Source organism: Brachycentrus maculatus, unplaced genomic scaffold, assembly GCF_059751285.1.
Source record: "Brachycentrus maculatus isolate JH-2025_06_01 unplaced genomic scaffold, ASM5975128v1 h1tg000176l, whole genome shotgun sequence".
NCBI classification, from domain to species: Eukaryota; Metazoa; Arthropoda; class Insecta; order Trichoptera; family Brachycentridae; genus Brachycentrus; species Brachycentrus maculatus.
Genome location: NW_028280928.1, coordinates 766,514 through 785,667, shown reverse-complemented (window position 1 = coordinate 785,667; position 19,154 = coordinate 766,514). Strand labels below are relative to the sequence as shown.

At 34.3% G+C, this 19,154-nt stretch overlaps 3 protein-coding genes across 3 annotated transcripts; 2 read left to right on the top strand and 1 right to left on the bottom strand.

Annotated features, from left to right (window-relative positions):
• Nucleotides 1-5,070, top strand: LOC148308089 (ER membrane protein complex subunit 2-A-like). The gene is made up of 7 exons (XM_088262350.1): nt 1-191; nt 368-481; nt 576-726; nt 2,025-2,168; nt 2,523-2,679; nt 3,490-3,585; nt 3,709-5,070. Exons 1-7 carry the CDS (start codon nt 161-163, stop codon nt 3,922-3,924), a joined length of 909 nt encoding a protein of 302 aa, XP_088118476.1. The 5' UTR covers nt 1-160; the 3' UTR covers nt 3,925-5,070.
• A 525-nt stretch (nt 5,071-5,595) lies between these two features.
• LOC148308088 (tRNA (guanine(10)-N(2))-methyltransferase TRMT11) lies at nt 5,596-14,192 on the bottom strand. Its single transcript, XM_088262349.1, has 8 exons — nt 13,982-14,192; nt 12,469-12,858; nt 11,326-11,460; nt 10,762-10,951; nt 9,882-9,955; nt 9,296-9,434; nt 7,984-8,182; nt 5,596-5,995 (listed from the first exon to the last, which is right to left on the bottom strand). Exons 1-8 carry the CDS (start codon nt 14,036-14,038, stop codon nt 5,638-5,640), a joined length of 1,542 nt encoding a protein of 513 aa, XP_088118475.1. The 5' UTR covers nt 14,039-14,192; the 3' UTR covers nt 5,596-5,637.
• A 145-nt stretch (nt 14,193-14,337) lies between these two features.
• ppan (Brix domain-containing protein peter pan) lies at nt 14,338-19,150 on the top strand. The gene is made up of 8 exons (XM_088262254.1): nt 14,338-14,619; nt 14,692-15,015; nt 15,503-15,687; nt 16,144-16,297; nt 16,736-16,836; nt 16,918-17,046; nt 17,130-17,233; nt 17,844-19,150. The coding sequence occupies exons 1-8, from the start codon at nt 14,434-14,436 to the stop codon at nt 18,302-18,304; spliced, it is 1,644 nt and encodes a 547-aa protein (XP_088118380.1). The 5' UTR covers nt 14,338-14,433; the 3' UTR covers nt 18,305-19,150.
• Nucleotides 19,151-19,154: the final 4 nt, after the last annotated feature.

The window sequence follows — 19,154 nt, the reverse complement described above, 5'->3', positions numbered from 1 at the left end:
ACAATTGTCAATTTTTGTACATGACGTTCGGGTACATAATTAATGTTAATCATATTTTTTAATGATTAAATATGCCAGTACGCTCGTGAAACGTAAAACATAGTTGATCTACTATTTTTAAAACATATTTGAGGTTTCGCCTAATTCATATAAAACAATTATGTCGTTGGACTTCGATCTTAGCTTGAGTGGTTCGTAATTTTTTAATACATTTCTTTTACATCGGCTTTTCTTTTATCAATACTCGTACTACATTGAGTTACCTAGAGGCTTTTGTATTCGTTTATTCTGATTCAAAATAATTTACATGATTTCAATTAAAGATATGATTGAAACTTAAATGAACCATCTAATACTTAAATTTTAGAAATCCTGACATTGCTGAGGACTTGGAGGGAAAACAATCTTCGGAGAAGTGATGATGTTGTTGAACTGTATAAAGTTGCAATCGACGGAAATATGAATAAGCTAGGAAAAGAGAGTAAGTTTATATTACTTGATTATTATCACTATTAGTGAGAATACAATGTTCCCACAATATACTGCAATATTTTTTTACATGTTATTTCTTTCAGAACACATTATTTTGGAACAGATTATATTTGCCGCTCTAGACTGCCACAGATTTGATATAGCTGAAAGATGCATCGCAGTTCTAATGGCGGAGTTCCCGGGAAGCTACAGAGTCCACCGCTATCATGCCATGAAACTAGAAGCTATGGAGAAGTAAGAGATTACCCTTTTGTTTAAACCGACTTCTTATTAATCCTTAAACAAATTTTAGTACGATCCTAGGTGGATTGTATTCTATATCCATTATGTCCTTAACCAAGCATACCAACACACCAAACATCGAACTTGAGTCCAGAAGGAGGTAGCTACCATGGGATGAATAGCAATTTCGAAAGTACCTACCTATTGAAATGTCATTTTGAATTTTTGATATTCGCATGCCCTTAAAAGTTCTTTTAGCACAAGGTATATTTTGTGAATGAAAATATATATGTTTTACAATATTTTCAATAACACAATGGGAGATCTGCATCTTGGTTATATCTAATGAGTAAAATTGACAAAAGTTAAAGGTTAAGAATTCTTTCATACATCGTTTGTGCGTGTGCTGCTTAATATCCGCAATATTGGTCATACTGATTTTGTTTATGTTAGAAATTTTGTGGAACTGGTGAGTGGTTATTTTTGTTCACTTTATATTTTGTTGATGGGTACCATTTTTCCACCATATTCGATCCATAAATGTAGGAAGATTAAGCATCTGGGTTACCAATTTTAGCGAAGGAACTAACGCCAGAGGACGCCCATACTGCAAATATCTTTACGACTTGTATTAGGGTGAAGACTGTCTGGTGCATTTTGTCGTAACATCGCTCGCGGCGAGCATGTTACGTTATGACGTTACGGCATTGCTGACTGACCGCGATCAGTGCTCGTTTGTGGTCTTGTGCTCAGTGTTGCCATGTCACACCAAAAAATCTGAATTACAGTCTAGAAATCTGTACTAAATTTGTATAGAATCAATAACCCAAAATCTGTATGAATCTTTGCAACTTTGCATTCGTAGTTAAAATGTCGGACGACGAAGACGTGATTCTTGGTTCTGTAATTTTAATCAATTACAGCTTACTCCAGATGAAGAAAAAAAAGATTCCTCGCAGTTTGGGGAATTTCCCACAGAAAGGCAACCCTAATACTGACCTAAAATTACATCCGACTTCGGATGGAGCATTCGGAACGAGCGACGAGCAGCTCGGCTGGCTGTACTGACTGCCTGAATGCTCGCATCGTAACATGTTTTGACGAAATGCTCCGGTCAGTCTTCTTCACCTTTAGGAAATGGGCTGTTCAACGTATGAGGAGCTGAAGAGGGTGACATGATAAACCGGAATGGCGAAGGAGGTGTCATTTGTTGCAAACCAATCCACAAGATTGAGACCACACAATAAGATATGGTTTCCAGGGAAAGACAGTGAGCAAGTTCAATTAAAAAACATACAATTTGTCAACAGGTATGATGAAGCCCTAGAGTTATTGGATTCCCTGATAAAGCATGACGAGAGTAATGCGGCTCCCCGAAAGCGTAGAGTTGCCATATTCAAGGCCAGAGGAAGGATCCCCGAAGCTATTAAAGAGTTGACCGAGTATCTCAAAAAGTAAGTGCTGTTTTAAATATCGTCTAGTTCAGGCCTGGCTGACTCAAATAACATCCAGGGCCGCATCGATGACTTAAAATTTTCCCAAGGGCCGCATACAGACATTAGAATTTTTTTTTTATAAGAGCAAATTTCATACTTATTGATTTTTTGTAAGTACATATTATAAATAATTTGAATGTGGAGGTAATCAGAAAGTAAAATCATGGTAATTGTGAAGAAAGAAAACATTACTACGACCAGAAGTGAGTAGAAAAGTGAAAACATACAATGAACCAACAAAAATGAATTGGTATGGTAATAAACATTTTGAATCATTTTAATAATATACCTATTCATTTGTATATTTTATAGGTTCATGTCAGACATGGAGGCGTGGCAGGAACTGTGCGAGCTTTATTTGAATCAGGGAGAGTACGCTCGGGCTGTGTTCTGTGCCGAGGAGTTGTTACTGCATCAGCCGCATTCACATCTCTACCATCAGCGGGTAGCTGACATCCGCTACACTATGGTATGTCTTTATCAATAAAGTACCGGACTCTATTTTAGGAATAATGTTTCTTTGAATTGCAGCATCTTGAGGGCTCAAATAACCATTTCATTTACTGTTTAATTAATTTGATCAAAAGTAAACCAAATACGAAATTTGAGACCATGTCTTCTTCTTCTACTTCTTACCCTTACCCACACCCAATGGTGCATAGGGCATTGCATCGTATTGATGCAGTGTTATCTTGATCATTACATATTAAGACAATGTGATAACTCCTGCGCTTCAGGGACCAGTCCAGAAGAATATTAAATATTAGAGTTCAAAACCACTTCCATTTATTTGCACCCCCCTCCCCCTGGAAATCTAACGCGGGACCTCCAGCACAGTAGCTAAACATGCTAACTATTACACCACGGAGGCAGATTATGGCTATGTAATACATACAAAATTTTCATCAATGTTCAACAAAATTTATATGTATATTAGTTTTCCAAAATGTTTATTAGTCGTCATTTTTAACGCGCTAAGGACGGGAAAAGTATTTCTACCCGTTCGGTCGATTGATCTTAAGGACGGGAAGGGTATTTTTACCTTTTGCGCCAGCCTCATTTCAAAGGCAGAAAAGAAAGAATTTTACTATTATGTTTTATTTGAATATTATATACCAATCTCTTTGTTAGGTCTTAACAATATGGACATAATAATGAAATCCCGTCGCCAGTGGTCCGCAGGATTCCCGTCCATAGTGTGTTAATAATGTATTACAATAATATAAGACTACAATATTTTTATTAATATGTTATCACAGCATTAGCCTTTTATTTGCAGGGTGGAATAGAAAATATGGAGTTGGCCAAAACATACTACTGCCAGGCGATTAAATTAAACAATAACAACATGCGCGCATTGTTGGGTCTTTATTTGGTAAGAATGGTTTATATTATCAAATAAATAATATTAACAGGTTGTCCGGATACCATAAAGTAACCAGAAACAAAAATTTTTGTGGCTAATGAATGCTAAACATATATTCTTGTTAATTTCCAGGTGTGCAATAACTTGGCTTCTCAGTACAAGAGCGGAGGATCTAGCAAAAAGAAAGATGTTAATCAGTTAGGAACGTGGGCTTTAAACAACATCAAAAGTCAATATCAAAATGTGGGGAAAGATATTCCCATGCTAATCGGTCCCAAAAATATTGACTCTAAATCAGACCCCCTCGAAAGCATCATGGGAACTCTGTCGGCTTTGACTATGAATTAAACAAAATTATATCAATTCATCGTACAACTAATTTGCAATTACAATTCTTGAGAATTGACCAGAAAAAGGGTGCAATATTGTGAAGATCTATTTTGTTTTCTAATACTTTAATCTAGGGTAGTATACTACTCCAGATAGGTACACATTTTTCCCCTTATTGTAAGGGTAGAATATACTAAACATTTCTATGTATTTTTTTGTTGCTAGTGTTTTGATTCGGTAAAATAACTTGGTGTAGATAAACGTATAATGAATTTTCAAAATTGTCTTTCATCTGTGAGAGTGCATTTATTTTTCACATCCCAAAGATAACATAACATGTATCTGCATGTAGATTAGACCTGACGCTATAATTTTTTTTTATAATACTACCAACAGACACAATGCTCACATAAGGTGTGTTAAACTTACCAAGTGCTCTTTCCTAGGCTTAACTCTAAAGCCATGAATACACATTTTGTATTTTTATAATACATATTTTTATGTGCAATTTAAAGACGATGAGCGAAAAGATGCATCTCTAAGATAAAAATTAGTAATAAATATTATACCTTTGTGTGTATGAAAATTATTATCTTTTTGTTATGAATCCCCATAAGGGCTTAAAACAAGAATACTATGCTGTATGTATGTGGATATTGTATATTAAAATATTGATTTGTATCAAACAAGATGAATTTCAGAAATAAACCTTTATTGTACATACATTGTTCAATGTATGTATTTTATATGATTATTATATTATAATTGCACATGTCATTAGCTAAGAGTATATCCTCATGGATTTATGTTTTAGTTAATGATACATATTTAATTTATGTTTGTTAAATAGTTTGTGCTCAAATATTCTTGAGTTTTGTTCCATGTTGTATTTAATAAAGTAATAAGTAATAATTCCATTAAGTTGTTTTTATTAACATTCAATTTTTTATTTGTGAGTAAATTGTTCGAGTTATATGATTTCTAGTTCCTCCATCTTTCAAAAACAAATATAACCAAATTCCATATATGTAATAGATTCTAATAAACTAAGCGGATTTACTCATTGAGATATGACGCATATATGCATGTATTGTCGCAGTATATCTCATAAATTCACCACAAAAGTTTACATTGGGACATATTTAGAATAAAATAAAAATATTATTCTGTGTTTCATTTAAAATATTAATTTTTAAATGAAACACAGATTTTTTTGAGTCTACTAAGTTAAGTTAAGCTAAGTTCTTAAAAAAATTATACTGTGACAATTGTTTCGCCTAGTTATGGCAACTTAGTAGGCTCAAAAAATCTGTGTTTCATTTAAAAATTAATATATAAATTAAAATGGAGTTCTACAAATTAAACGCCAAATCAATAAATAAAATAAATTCATTCAAACCCTTATCCGCACCCCAATGGTGCATAGGGCACTGCATCATACAAACGCAGTGTTATCTTGATCGTTAACACATGAAGGAAAGGTGATCAGCCCCCCACTTCAGGTACCAGTCCAGGGTAATATGGAATAAATATTAGAGTGAAAAAATCACTTATATTTATATGACCCCCCTGGGAATCGAACCCGGGACCTCCAGAACGGTAGCCGAGCGTACTGACCATTACACTACGGAGGCGGACGAAAGGACGAAATAAAATAAAATAAAAGGGTTTGTAATTTAAAAACTCAAGCATCATAAACATTTTAATATCATAAATTACATTCCTTATACTTTACGTAGTACAGTCTTTTATATTTAATCCCAGTTTTCGTTTTAGCCTTAGAGCCTTCTCAACTTTACCTCTTTCTTTATCTAGAGCTCTCTGTTCTTTTTTCTCCTTTCTTGTCAGATCTCCGGCATTGAAATACCTTTCCCTAAAATCTGACGTTATTAAAATATCCTTATCAGGAGTGCTGTCTTTGCTATCAGTTGAGGCATAACAGGATGTTTCTTCTTCATTCATTGATGGCTCGTGTATCTTTTCATAAGTAAGTAATCTCCTAGATGTGTATTGACTAAGGACCTGTTCTGAATTAGCTACAAGTTTTAAGCACCGATGAGACGGGAGGTTTTCTTCATCGTAGTCTTCTCTGAAATGAAAAAAAACATACAGTGGTTTTTATAGTTTGAGATTTTGATACAATACAATATAGCTTGCATTATTAGAATGCTTAGTTCGTTGCATATAAATCAGTGGTTGTAACGGACCAGATGAACACGAGGCCCACAAAAGGACCGCAGTTATAAAATAGGCGATATAATTGTAAATGCACCCAATTTGTAAGCGAGAGGCTGTTCCTAATAAAGGATTTTGTATTGCCACAGAGGAGCAGCCCTCGCCATAGGCATGATTTAGTTAGAAATGTAAGGAAATGTCCGAGCAGCCGTCCCCATATTGAAACCCGCCAAACTGAGCGGGGAAAGGGGGCGTGGCTCCCACTACTTACGCTGGGGCCAACGGGAACCCAGCAGGAAAGTGATGGGGGCCGAGCATGTAGGCGATAGGGGGACCAGCCCGGCGGATTAGTTCCGTAGGGATATAAATATGTGTACATTTGGTAAATAGATCATTCCATCCTGGACGACCGAACTTAGTGTTATTATTTCTCCGCTCGCTCTACCCTTCGCTACTCTACTGGATTCTCCCCCTGGACTTGACCATCGCAACGACCACGGACTACGAACCAGTATCAACACCTCGACCTACGCATCGGAACCGGACCTGAGAAATATTTATTGGTAAATATTCTCTACTTTTCGCCGCAGGAATTCAGAACTTCTGGGATTTACGACACCAGAAGCGAAGCGCTGCAGAAGACACACCGCACCTATCTACAGTTCAAAGTGTGAGGTTTGGCGCCCCACAGTGGTCATCAACATATGGCCCGACAAAGATTTGTATCTGGTCCTCCAAAAATTGCTTATTTTTGTACATAAATAATTAAATACTTGGAAGACCTTTATTATTATTTTATTAAATTAGATGTTCATGCATTAAAATAAATATTTTTATATTATGAAATAATTAATACTATAATCGGAATACAAATTTATTTTTCATTCGGCCCCAAAGGTTTTTAAAAAAATCAATCCAGCCCTTTCTCAAAAAAGTTGGTGACCACTGATATAGACACATAAAAGAGCCTACCCAAAATTAATTCAAACAAATTATAGGATTTTCGTTTTGAATAATTCATTGAAGGGTACAGCTGCGCCACTATGTGTTAAAATTATAAACTAAATCTGTCTCATTTGCTTCACATATATTCAAATACTGACTTATTCTACATTTAAATAATATATATGTATGTGTATTCACTACAAGGAATGTCGCATTTGTATTAGTGAGAAAAAAAATACTGTTTTTGTAGGCCAGAAGCTAGCATTAGCGCCATCTCTGATTACTTTATAAATCAATACACCTACTTAAACATGCACCTAGTCATATTGACTTTTTCGATAGGGAATATTATCCTGTGTTCATTCAGTAGAAAAATATGGAAAACTGTGATAGTTGCTCAAACCACTTTTATGTACGCTCCTTGTTTCCACCACTCCTGGCTTCTGGCTTATTCCACCTAACCCCCAAGATTATCATCTTGATTCAAACATACTAAGAATTAATGTCTTTTTTAATTAAATTCGACCCCTCAGACAAATGTGTGGTAAAACGATGTTTGATAGATGTTCAAATGATGAAATAAGGAAAGAATGCAAGGCCGAGATAAGCAGTATCAATAAAATTAAGAATGGTGTGTTGAGATGGTTTGGAGATGGTTTGGACATGTAGAACGTACGAGTGAGGAAAGAACAGTTAAACAAATTTATGAGGCGAATATAGTTGGAAAAAGAAGTAGAGGAAGACCGAGGAAAACTTGGCACAATCAGGTATGTCAAATACTTGAAAGCGGCCGGGTCAGGAGTCGTAATAATCGTCGGGTATGTATGAGGAGATGCATGAATGTGGAAGAGACGAACAATGTTTTCAAAGACAGAGTGGTGTGGTGTTTGATTCTCTCTGCCTGCCCCTGCGAAAAATCAGCATGATGGTTAGTTAGTTAGCTAATTAATAACATACCTGTAAATAGGTAACCAGCAAACTAGTCTCCTCCCCAGGGTGAGATGTTTAGCAGAAAATGACAGCAAGTCGCTGAATATTTTATTTAGTCCATATTCTACTTTAGCTGGGTAGTGATTCAGTAACTGCTCGGGTGTTAATGTATAGTTTTCTTTTTCTATTCCAATCTTTTCTGTAGCCTCCCTAATGCCGTATGGGGCTGGAAATAAAAAATAAAAAACTCATTTGTAAATTATGGATTTTCATTATAATATCTTTTGACTATGGACAAATTGATAGAAGAGGTTGCCAATATGAACCTGGGCTACCGACTGGGCGGAAAAAGAATCAGCAATATCTGCTACGCCGATGATGCCATCATTATAGCAGAATCCGAAGAAGACCTCTATCGTGAGGTGGGAACGACAGCGAAGGCGATACTGGAAGGAACATATAAACAGAATGTCAGAAGGCAGACTTCCACGTATCGCCCTCCAAGGCAACCCTGAAGGACGCAGACCTCCGAAAAGATGGAAAAACAGCTGGGAGTCGACATCCCAAGAGTGACATGCGGAGGCACAAACAGATCCCTAGGATCTACAAAAAGAAGAAGAAGAAGAAGATCTTTCCCAGTACAAAACAAATTCCCAGTGACTTGCATGTCACACTGGATAATATGAATATGGGTATAGTACACATGAGCTTGGAGTATGTGTATGCAATCTTGAATGCAGTAGCCATTACTGTTATTCTCCCTTTCCTACTTCTACTTCTCCATTATTTAATTTCCTTTATAACGGTAACCCACCTTGATCTCTGTCACCAAGTAGGCTCCATTTCTTTATTCAAGAATCTCAAGTACACAACTGATCACCTTGTCTTGATGTAAAAAATAATTGATCAAATGTTTGTCCGCCTCCATAGTGTAATGGTCAGGACGCTCTACCGTTCTGGAGGTCCCGGGTTCGATTCCCAGGGGGGGAGGTCAAATAAATATAAGTGATTTTTTCACTCTAATATTTATTCAATATTACCCTGGACTGGTACCTGAAGCGGAAGGCTGATCACCTTTACTTCATGTATTAACGATCAAGATAACACTGCATTTATATATGTCGTATGCACCATTGAGGTGCGGATAAGGGTTTGAAGAAGAAGAAAAAATGTTTAGGCGCAGTGAGGAATAAATCTATTCCATCTAGTACAATAGGGATTAGCACTGCAATAAACACAACTTTTTACAATAACCTATCAACCATAACAAATAATGAAAATCTTACATTTGAGGCACAACAACTCGATAATTCATTCTATGATTTTATTATTAACTTACGATCAGTAATGATTGCATCGAATCTCATGGAATCCCTCCAAACGGGAAGGGAAAAGTCACTAACTAGAACATCTAAATAATGTTTTTCAGTCTTGTACTGACACATGTTCCCTCGTATGCTTTCATCTTCTTTTCTCACCTGAAATTTAAATGAAATATTACAAAGTTTCTTGAAACAATATCAAGTTTTTAATATTATGTTTACTGATAACACTAGTGTTTTAAGGCAATACCGCCCACTGTTTACAACTTTTTAAAGAGTGATTTGGTGTGTTTAGATAGGTAAAAACCTAACCACAGAGTACAGTAAGGAGAACAATGGACTGTGTACGGCCGGTAATGAGTTAAAATCATCAATTTCAAATTCAGTAATAATTCTAGTTAAATAATGCACAAAGTATGTGGTGTTTTCGTCAATTGTTTATGTTTATAGTAGTAGTTGGAGAATTTAATTGTTTCGGATTTAAAAAAGTTTTAAAAACGCCACAAAGCAAAATGAGAATCTGTAACCAAATAACGTTGCATTAATTATTTTTTTCAAGTTTAGTGAAATTTATTTACTAAATTATTTTAAATAAAGGATTACCTGTTGTTTTACTCTAGTTGGCCTAGTTTTACCATGCAACATTAAAAAGTCAATATCTGCGCCCCACACATATCCTAAAATATTTTTTATAAGGTATTAAAAGAAAATCTGCATATTTAAACGTGAGAGGATAAAGTTTTTTTGTTGTTGTATATTTTGGTGACCATTTTATAAGAAGCTTATTTTTTTGATAGTCATGATTGCTATGTTAACTTCCAGTAAATGACAGCATGGATAAATGGACTTAGCAATAAATTTATATTTTAATATACTTTATGTTATATCTACACCTGTAAAAAATAAGCAAAACTTCCAATGTTTTTAAATATATTTTAAGCAATTTATTTTTTAATTTTTATATGTTCAGTTCGGTCAATTGTATGAGTCATGGGGATTTGTCACGAAAGAATTCACAATAAAGAAAAAGCTATTAAAAATATGAATAAAAAGAACACAAAATGCCAAATACTTAAGAAGTTCAGTGAAAAGTTTGACATTGTGTTTTTCCTGCTAGTGTTTTTTTGTGGAGTTTTCATCACAAAGGCAGACATGGAAATGTTACCATAGATAAGCCACAGCCAATCGTACTACCTGATTATCACACAAAAGTTACTAAGACATTATAAAAACCCCTTTCTTGAATAAATAACCCTTGTTCATCAAAATGAGGCAAATAATAACTGCAATCCCTGTATTGAAAAAAATAAGTAAAACAAAAATACAGCCAAAATATTATAATATCAATATCAAGTCTAGTTTTCAGAGAATGTCAAAATTTAAAAATGGGTTTACTCCAGAGCATGTTTCATGGATTTATAAAGCTATTTGTAAGCTAATAATTCATGATTGTTTGGAAACTAAAAAAAGAAAAATAATAAACCTCCAAATTCTGCTGCAGCTACGAGCAAAGAGCCACTTCCGGCAAAGGGATCTATGACTGTGTCTCCGGGTTGTATCTGTACTTGATTTGCCATTAGAACTGATAGTTGGGCATCCATACTTGTGTTTCCAATAAACTTCCGAGTCTTTAGAGAAAGCTTTGTTATCAATTGTCTCTGGCCTTCTGACACCTAAAAACAATATTATTTATTTATTTAGTACAATTGGGTTACAACATATCTTTTCCCTAGATATTAACCCCTTTTTACGAATTTAAATCAGCCTTTGCGCGGGTTATTGACATACCTATAAAACTAAACACTTTCTAATTTGATTTTGCTTGGTAAAATTGTTCCATCAAGAAATGAGAAATGAGCAAGAAATGCCGCAAAAAACGACATTTAGGGTATATAATTCCTAGTCAATTAGAAAAGGTACCTAGTCAATTAGAAAAATGTAGTCATTCTCTATAATAATGATTGAGGAAAATTTATAAAATTGTTTTTTTTATGCATATTTTTATTGATGAGTTTGGAAGAAAAGTCAATTAATTAAGCATACTCACAAATCTTCCTAAAAAGAGATCATGCGGTTCTGTAGGAATATTATTAGAGTCAACGCCATAGTATTCCAGATACATTAATTTAGTGTCTGGTGTTTTCAGATTAATTTTCCCTTCCATTGGAATATATTCAAACGCCTGAAAGTAAATTAATAACTTCCTTAAATATGTCATAAGTACGTAATTTTATAACTACCAGAGAAATATAAAAAAAATTAGATTTTTTTTTGCGATTTAAAGGTAACTTAAGGTATATAGAACTGTTTACTTTACAGGAGTAATAACATGAAAATTCACCCAATAAGTAAAATCTTTCATTATAGTCTACATAAAAGGATATTTTTCAAGATGAAAATTTTCCTTGGTGATTAAACGTTACATTTCAAGTAATGCCGCGATATGGATTATGCAGAAAAAATAATTATACCTTGAAACAATGACATTAAAAAAAAATCATTAGTCCACTCTAGACTCTGTCAACATCATCAATCAATTAGGTTGTTTGTGTCATTGGCAATAAAATGTTAAGTCCTTTAAATGTAACACGGCTATTTTATCCAACTAATTAATTTTTCATTTGAGAAATTGAAGATTAATAATATCTTATACAAATTTCAGAACTACACCTTTAAATGTAAAATGGAAGTTTTATCCTACTTATTAATTTTTCATTTGAGAAATTGAAGATTAATAATATCTTATACAAATTTCAGAACTACACCTTTAAATGTAAAATGGAAGTTTTATCCTACTTATTAATTTTTCATTTGAGAAATTGAAGATTAATAATATCTTATACAAATTTCAGAACTACACCTTTAAATGTAAAATGGAAGTTTTATCCTACTTATTAATTTTTCATTTGAGAAATTGAAGATTAATAATATATTATACAAATTTCAGAACTACACCTTTAAATGTAAAATGGAAGTTTTATCCTACTTATTAATTTTTCATTTGAGAAATTGAAGATTAATAATATCTTATACAAATTTCAGAACTACACCTTTAAATGTAAAATGGAAGTTTTATCCTACTTATTAATTTTTCATTTGAGAAATTGAAGATTAATAATATCTTATACAAATTTCAGAACTACACCAGCACCCTCAACTATTTTCTGCTCTTTGTGACAGACAAGCTTACCTCGATTTTCTTTATTTTCTCGGGTAAACTGTAATGTTTACAAAATGTCTCTACGGTAATTTTGAATGTTTTATCTTTTGAGAAATACGGCTCCATAACGTTTCTCGGGCAGGCGTAGGCATTTTTACTCTCTACATCTCCGCTGCCGCAGGTGGAGTGCCAGGCGTCCGTGTAATTGGTGAGGGACTTGGCCAAGTTCATATGCAGCAAGTCCAGGGACTTGGACCTGCCCCAGAGCTCGATGCACCAGCGGAGGGACATGGAGCGCGAGGACAGCTGAAGAGCACACTCCTCGGAAGGCAGCTCAACGACCCAGTAAAGAGACTCATGCGTCGGTTTCTCAACCCACTTCATCTGAATCTTAAAAAGCGACAGCAGAGATTGCATTTCCTATAACAATAACAAAAAATTATACACAGATATCAATAATGATATTTACAACATTTTGAGAAACCAGCCCATGACGGTCGTCAGCCCCGTAAATGAGGAGACTTCCATATTCTTCTTCATCTTTGATGAGATGTCGAAAAAATAATATAATTATGATATTCTTCCTCAACCCTTATCCGCACCCCAATGGTGCATAGGGCACTGCATCATATAAACGCAGTGTTATCTTGATCTTAAACTAAAACTATATTGTTATCTTGATCTTAGACACATGAAGGAAATGTGATCAGCCCTTCGCTTCAGGTACCAGTCCAGGGTAATTTTGAATAAATATTAGAGTTATAATAATAGATGATAATAATAGGGTCGGGTTGTGGTCCCGTGGTTAGTTTTGCGGACTTTCAAGTCAGAGTTTCTGGGTTTAAATCCACTCTACCACAATTTGTTACCTATTTTTAATAATGAGGCGCTTAGGCTCACAGAAATATGTAGTATGAAACTGAAGTATTTTTGTAATCAATAAAAATACAAATATTTCTATTTGAAAAAAAAAAAAAAAGAATGAGGTCCTCGGTTTCCATTTCCAGACACATTCGCATCGTAAGTTTGTTTCACCATTCATTCATAATTAATTGGCCATTTTAATACTCCTTTCTTTACATAATCGATAATGCTTATCTCATCCTCACATTATTTTTCACTCCGTATTTCACTGTTTGCACATTTTGGCACACGTACATCTGAATGTTTTTATATGGATGATTTTGTATGATTATAATTTATTATGATCATAATCGATCAGTGCATAGTTAATAATCAATTAGGCAAAATTTATTACCAAATTGTATACCTGCATGCAATGCTTTAGTGACTTTTTAAGCACTTTAAATAAAATATATTTATCGACACATTGCAAGATTCATTAATGAATTATATACAACTGGGGCATCCATCATCTAATGGAAATGTCAGGAATGAAGATGTACACTGCTATGCTGTTTGAAACTTTGGTAGTGGGAACAAATGACAAGAGGTGTAATAATCCAAAAACACGGTTAGAGCATCTGAAAGGCCTTAAAGATGTTAAAAAATGTGTTAATTGTTATAATTGGCATATATTTACCGGATAACGGAAATCTACATGTTCATGGGCGAACCACAACAAATATCTTTTCCACATGGTTATTATTCAAAAAAAGTCAATACAACATCGAAAATTAAAATTATTTTTTATATATTCATTCACAATACGAACTTTCTGAACCAATATTAGTCAAACAAAACTATTTTTTGGTTATTTGTAATTGCCTGTCAAATGTCATTTTTTTTCATAAACAAGTCCATATTTCTATGTTACGAAACTAAATTTGCGTAAGCTAAACTGGCTCTTAAATACAAGTGTTTTTAAGGCTATATTAGTTTTACGTTTGTTTTGTTTAAGATATAAAATAAGAATATATATATTTTATCTATGAAATAGTCCATGTGCGTTTGTCGTCTGACAAGTGAAGTTGATTTTTACACATAACCTCTTACGTTTTGAATATAATATTTATTGACTAGAATTTAATAAAAATGGGAAAAAGAAAGGGTCGTTGTTCTAGAAAAAATAAAATAACTAAGGATGCTCCTGAACCCGAGTGGTTAACGAAAGCACCTCATTCTTTCGTTATTCACAGAGGCCTGGCTTCAAAACATACAGTCGAATTAGCGAAAGATTTTAGGACAGTTATGGAACCATTTACAGCATCTCAATTAAAAGTAAATATATAAATATACATGTTTTGTTTGTCAATTCAAATTTAGCTCCTACTAATCACATTTTCTTTTCAGGAGAGAAAAAACAACAGTATTAAAGATTTCGTCTCAGTTGCTGGCTATTTACATGTGTCACATTTATGTATATTCAGTATGACTAAGTTGGGGTTGTATCTGAAGATTGCTCGCCTTCCCAGAGGCCCTACGCTCACATTTAAAGTCCAAGATTTCTGCTTTACTAAGGATGTTATCTCGAGTTTGAAAAAACAGTATTTCTTACAAAAAGCGTTCCATACTTCTCCGCTTATTGTAATGAACAGTTTCTCGGGAGAAGGAATGCACCTTAAGCTTATGGCCAACATGTTCCAGAATATGTTTCCTACCATCAACATATCTAACGTAAGTAGATAACTTCTTGTTTATTTTTCATTTTTAATAATTATCTGAAAATAAATCAATGATTAAATCATCCGCACACAAAGGTGCAACGGGCACTGCACCGTATTGGCACAGTGTTATCTTAACACACTATGGACAAGACCTTTCTTGTCTTTTCCTTTATTTCTACCCATTCGATCAATATATGCTTAAGGACGGGATGGGTACCTTCCGTGCCGGCCTCATTAAGTCAGAAAAGAAGGAATCTAGTATTTAATGTTTTTATCTGAATATTATGTACCAATCTCTTTGTTAAGGTCTTAACTATATGTACATAATTATCAAATCCCGTCTCCATCGGTCTGCAGGCGGAAAAAACACCTGTCCAAAATGTGCTAATCGTTTACAATGTTATCTATATGAAGGCAGGGGGATCAGTCCTGTGCTCTAGATTATTAGGTCTAGAAAAATTACACTTATCTCAATTAATTTCATAATATTTTTTTAGGTAAAACTCAAAACAATAAGGAGATGCGTCTTGTTGAATTACAATCCCGATACAAAATTGATTGACTTTAGGCACTATTATATAAAAATGGCACCTGTCGGATTAACAAGGGGAACCAAAAAGATTGTCCAGGGAAAGGTTCCCAATTTAAGTCGTTGCACAGATATGTCAGAATTCTTTGAAAAGTAAGTCTAAATATATATTTCATTAATTGATTCGGCAGTCACTTTGTTGTAAAATGGTATCATTTTTAATTTTAGTTTAGCTTAGTAAATATCACTATTTCTTAAAATCTATTCTCGATGCAATCCGCATAATTTTTAAACACCGTATTGTATGATGATGTGGAATGCACCGAAACACTTGTCTCAATAGATTTTAAGAAATAGTGGTATTTACCAAGTAAAACTGAAATTAAAAATAAATATATATTTATAGACAGCGTGATGTATAAGTTTTGTGAGGTGAGCAGTCGTGGTCTTCCCGTACTGTTGTACCCTTGCAACATGTAGTAAATATACACTTCTGTAGCCATAAGTCTTTGTCTAACACCTATTTAGTTTCCCCTAGCTCATAATTAAAGAGTCATACTTTCTGGCATTGATATCTTTTTATTTACATACATTGTTTGTGTTATTCAGGGCGGGTATGCTGTCCGAGAGTGAGCAGGAAGATGAACCAAGTGCGAAGATAGTCCTCCCACAGGACCTGGGCTCCCGGGGCAGCAGGGCCGACGGACAGTCCGCAGTGAGACTGTCGGAATTAGGGCCCCGACTAACCCTCAAACTAGTCAAGGTATTACTTGCAGATTCTATTGAATCATTGTCATTATAAAATTAATAAAGAGAGTGATTTGTTCTTCAATACTCTGTTAACAAAAGAGCAGAAATCTGAAAAGATCACAATTACAACCAATATTTTACTATTTTGACACCATACGGTGTAGTTTTGTGTCATTGGTAATGTAATTGTTAAGTCATTTACTCAAGCACTCATAGCGTGGCTATTTTGTGCAAGTATGGTTGATTTTATGATTTTTAATTTGAGAAATTGAAAAAAAATCATGTAAAGATTATGGTGCAGTTTTTAAGTATTCTCAAAAACTGCACCAGGGCTCGCAACTACTTTTTTTACTCTTTTTTTTACAGTAGACAGACTATTATTCAGACACATCAGATACTGAATTTACTTTATGAATTTATACATACATGTTTTAATGTGTATTTTTTCTAGGTCGAGGATGGCCTTTTGGATGGAGAAGTGTTATTCCACGAATTCATCCACAAAACTGAGGAAGAAAAAGAAGCTACGAGAAAGATGAGAGAAGCCAAGAAGTATGTATTGTTATATGCGTTGTACATATATTGCAATGCATGTTGATCCATGTCAGGATCTAATAAATATATTTGTTTTAGAAAACTGAAGGAAAAACGAAGGAAACAACAAGAAGAAAATGTCAAAGAGAAGGAAGCTAAAAAGGAGGAACATAAAATTAAATCCATGGAGGGAATCAAGAAAAAGAAAGCTCAAACTGAAACTGAGAGGTAAACTACCAATTCATTTTTTTACTCTTTGTATTATACCTTTTTTGCACTTGTATTATTCTTAATGGAAACCTATTTTCCAGGCTTATGGACTTAGCTTCAGCAGAATCTCAGAGGGTGACCGGCGGAGCAGATGATGACGATGCAGAATATTATAGGCAAGAAGTTGGAGAGGAACCTGAACACGGTAATAAAATGCATCAATTTCAATTTACTAGCAAAGCATTCTTTCTCTGTAGTAAATGTAGACTCCCCCCCCTGGACATAGGTCAGTAAAACTGGTGTGAAAGTCTATTTTACTGACCATGTTAAGGTCAGTAAAGAGGCATTTTATTGACACTAAATAATATTGTCTCAAGGGCTTTACACTACATATTGTAATGGTTCAACAACCCTGTCTTCTTTCTTTAACCCTTTCCAGTCCCCCAAAATTAAAAAAAAAATCTAGGTAGATAGTTAAATTCCAGGTAGATAAAAAATCTAGGTAGATAAAAAATTAAAAAAATTATTTGTACTCTGCTCCACATACTATTTTAATAGATACGTGGGACAAAAATGTAAGCTTGCATTTTAAATAAATAATACTAATGATAAAAATGTCGAATAACATCCGACATGGGACCTAAGAGGAAAAAATCGATGTCAAATGAGATTCGATATTGGACCAGTAAGGGTGTGTCAAAAACATTAAAAAATATTTCTGAAATTTTTTATTCAACAATCCTCTTAATGATGAAAATAAAAATAAAAATGGTTGAATGTGTAATAATAATTGATTAAAATTCTCTCTCTTTTAGATTTGTTTGATTCTAATTTACCGGGCAACAGGAAGCGAACCGCTGACCCTAATAAAGGACCTAAACCTAAATTGGCACGTTTTGACAAAAGCAAGGACAAGAAAAAGCCGGCAGGCAGTCCCGGATTCAAAACCAGACCCGGAAAGAACATGTCTCCGGGGAAGTTCAACAAGGGAAAGTCGTTTAGCAGGGGGGGTAAGGATCAACAGGACAAGAGGACTGGAGGGAGGGGGGGGAGGGGAGGGAATCCCAAGTATGGCTGGAAGGCCCAGAACAAGGACGGGGAGGATACAGCCCCTTCAAAAGGCGGGTTTAAGAAAAATGACGGAACAAAAGGTGCGTTCAGAAAAAACGACGGAGCAAAGGGAGCATTCAAAAAGGGAGGGAACCCGGCCAAAGGAAAGAAGGTGTTTGGTTCAAAACTTAACAAAAGTAAAGGTTTCAAAGGAAAGCGAAAATAAACCCTTAAGGTGGAGACCGAAACATTTCGTCGTAACGTAACACGTTACGATGCGAGCATTCAGGCAGTCAGTACACCGAGCCGAGCGCTCCATCCATAGTTTTGGATGCTCGGTGATGCTCGCAGCGAGCGATGTTTTGACGTTATGTTATGACGAAATGCTCCAGTCAGTCTCCACCTTTATATGTTGAAAGGTTTTATTAAACAATAAAACCTTTCAACCGAAAATTTATTTTACAGTGCACCAAAAGTCATTTGATTTAGAAACAAGGCGCAGTCCAAAATCTAGAAATTTATTTTTGTTTATATAAAAATAATAAATAAACTGATGAAAATTACTTTGGCTAGTAAAAACTTGTATTTTATTTTCACTGTTGACCATTTTCATGTGACTTCACATGAATATCGAACAAACATGGTATATACTTGACAAATAAAACTCAATTTCTTATAAAATGATTTATTACAGCGCAGTGTAATAGGAAAAATACAAAATATTAATAATTATCAAGTTGACTTAATCATAAGAATATTAAATCTATATACAAAAGGCACATGTATACTTACAATAGATATCAGGTAATTGAGAAAACAACAACAAAAAACCTTGTTTTCTTAATTTTTATAAGGTTTTAAAAAAATCACTAATACATGATAGAAAAGCTGAAATTTATATGTTATTGAGATTCTATAAGTAGCCAACAAAATGGGAGAAATAATACTATACCTCAGCAAACTTATCAGAATTCTTGTCACCATTTTTTATATAAAACTGACGTGACATTCTTTCAGTTCCATTTTTTTCACTTTTCTACAGATTAGATTGCCAAAGGATACAAAAAAAAAATATA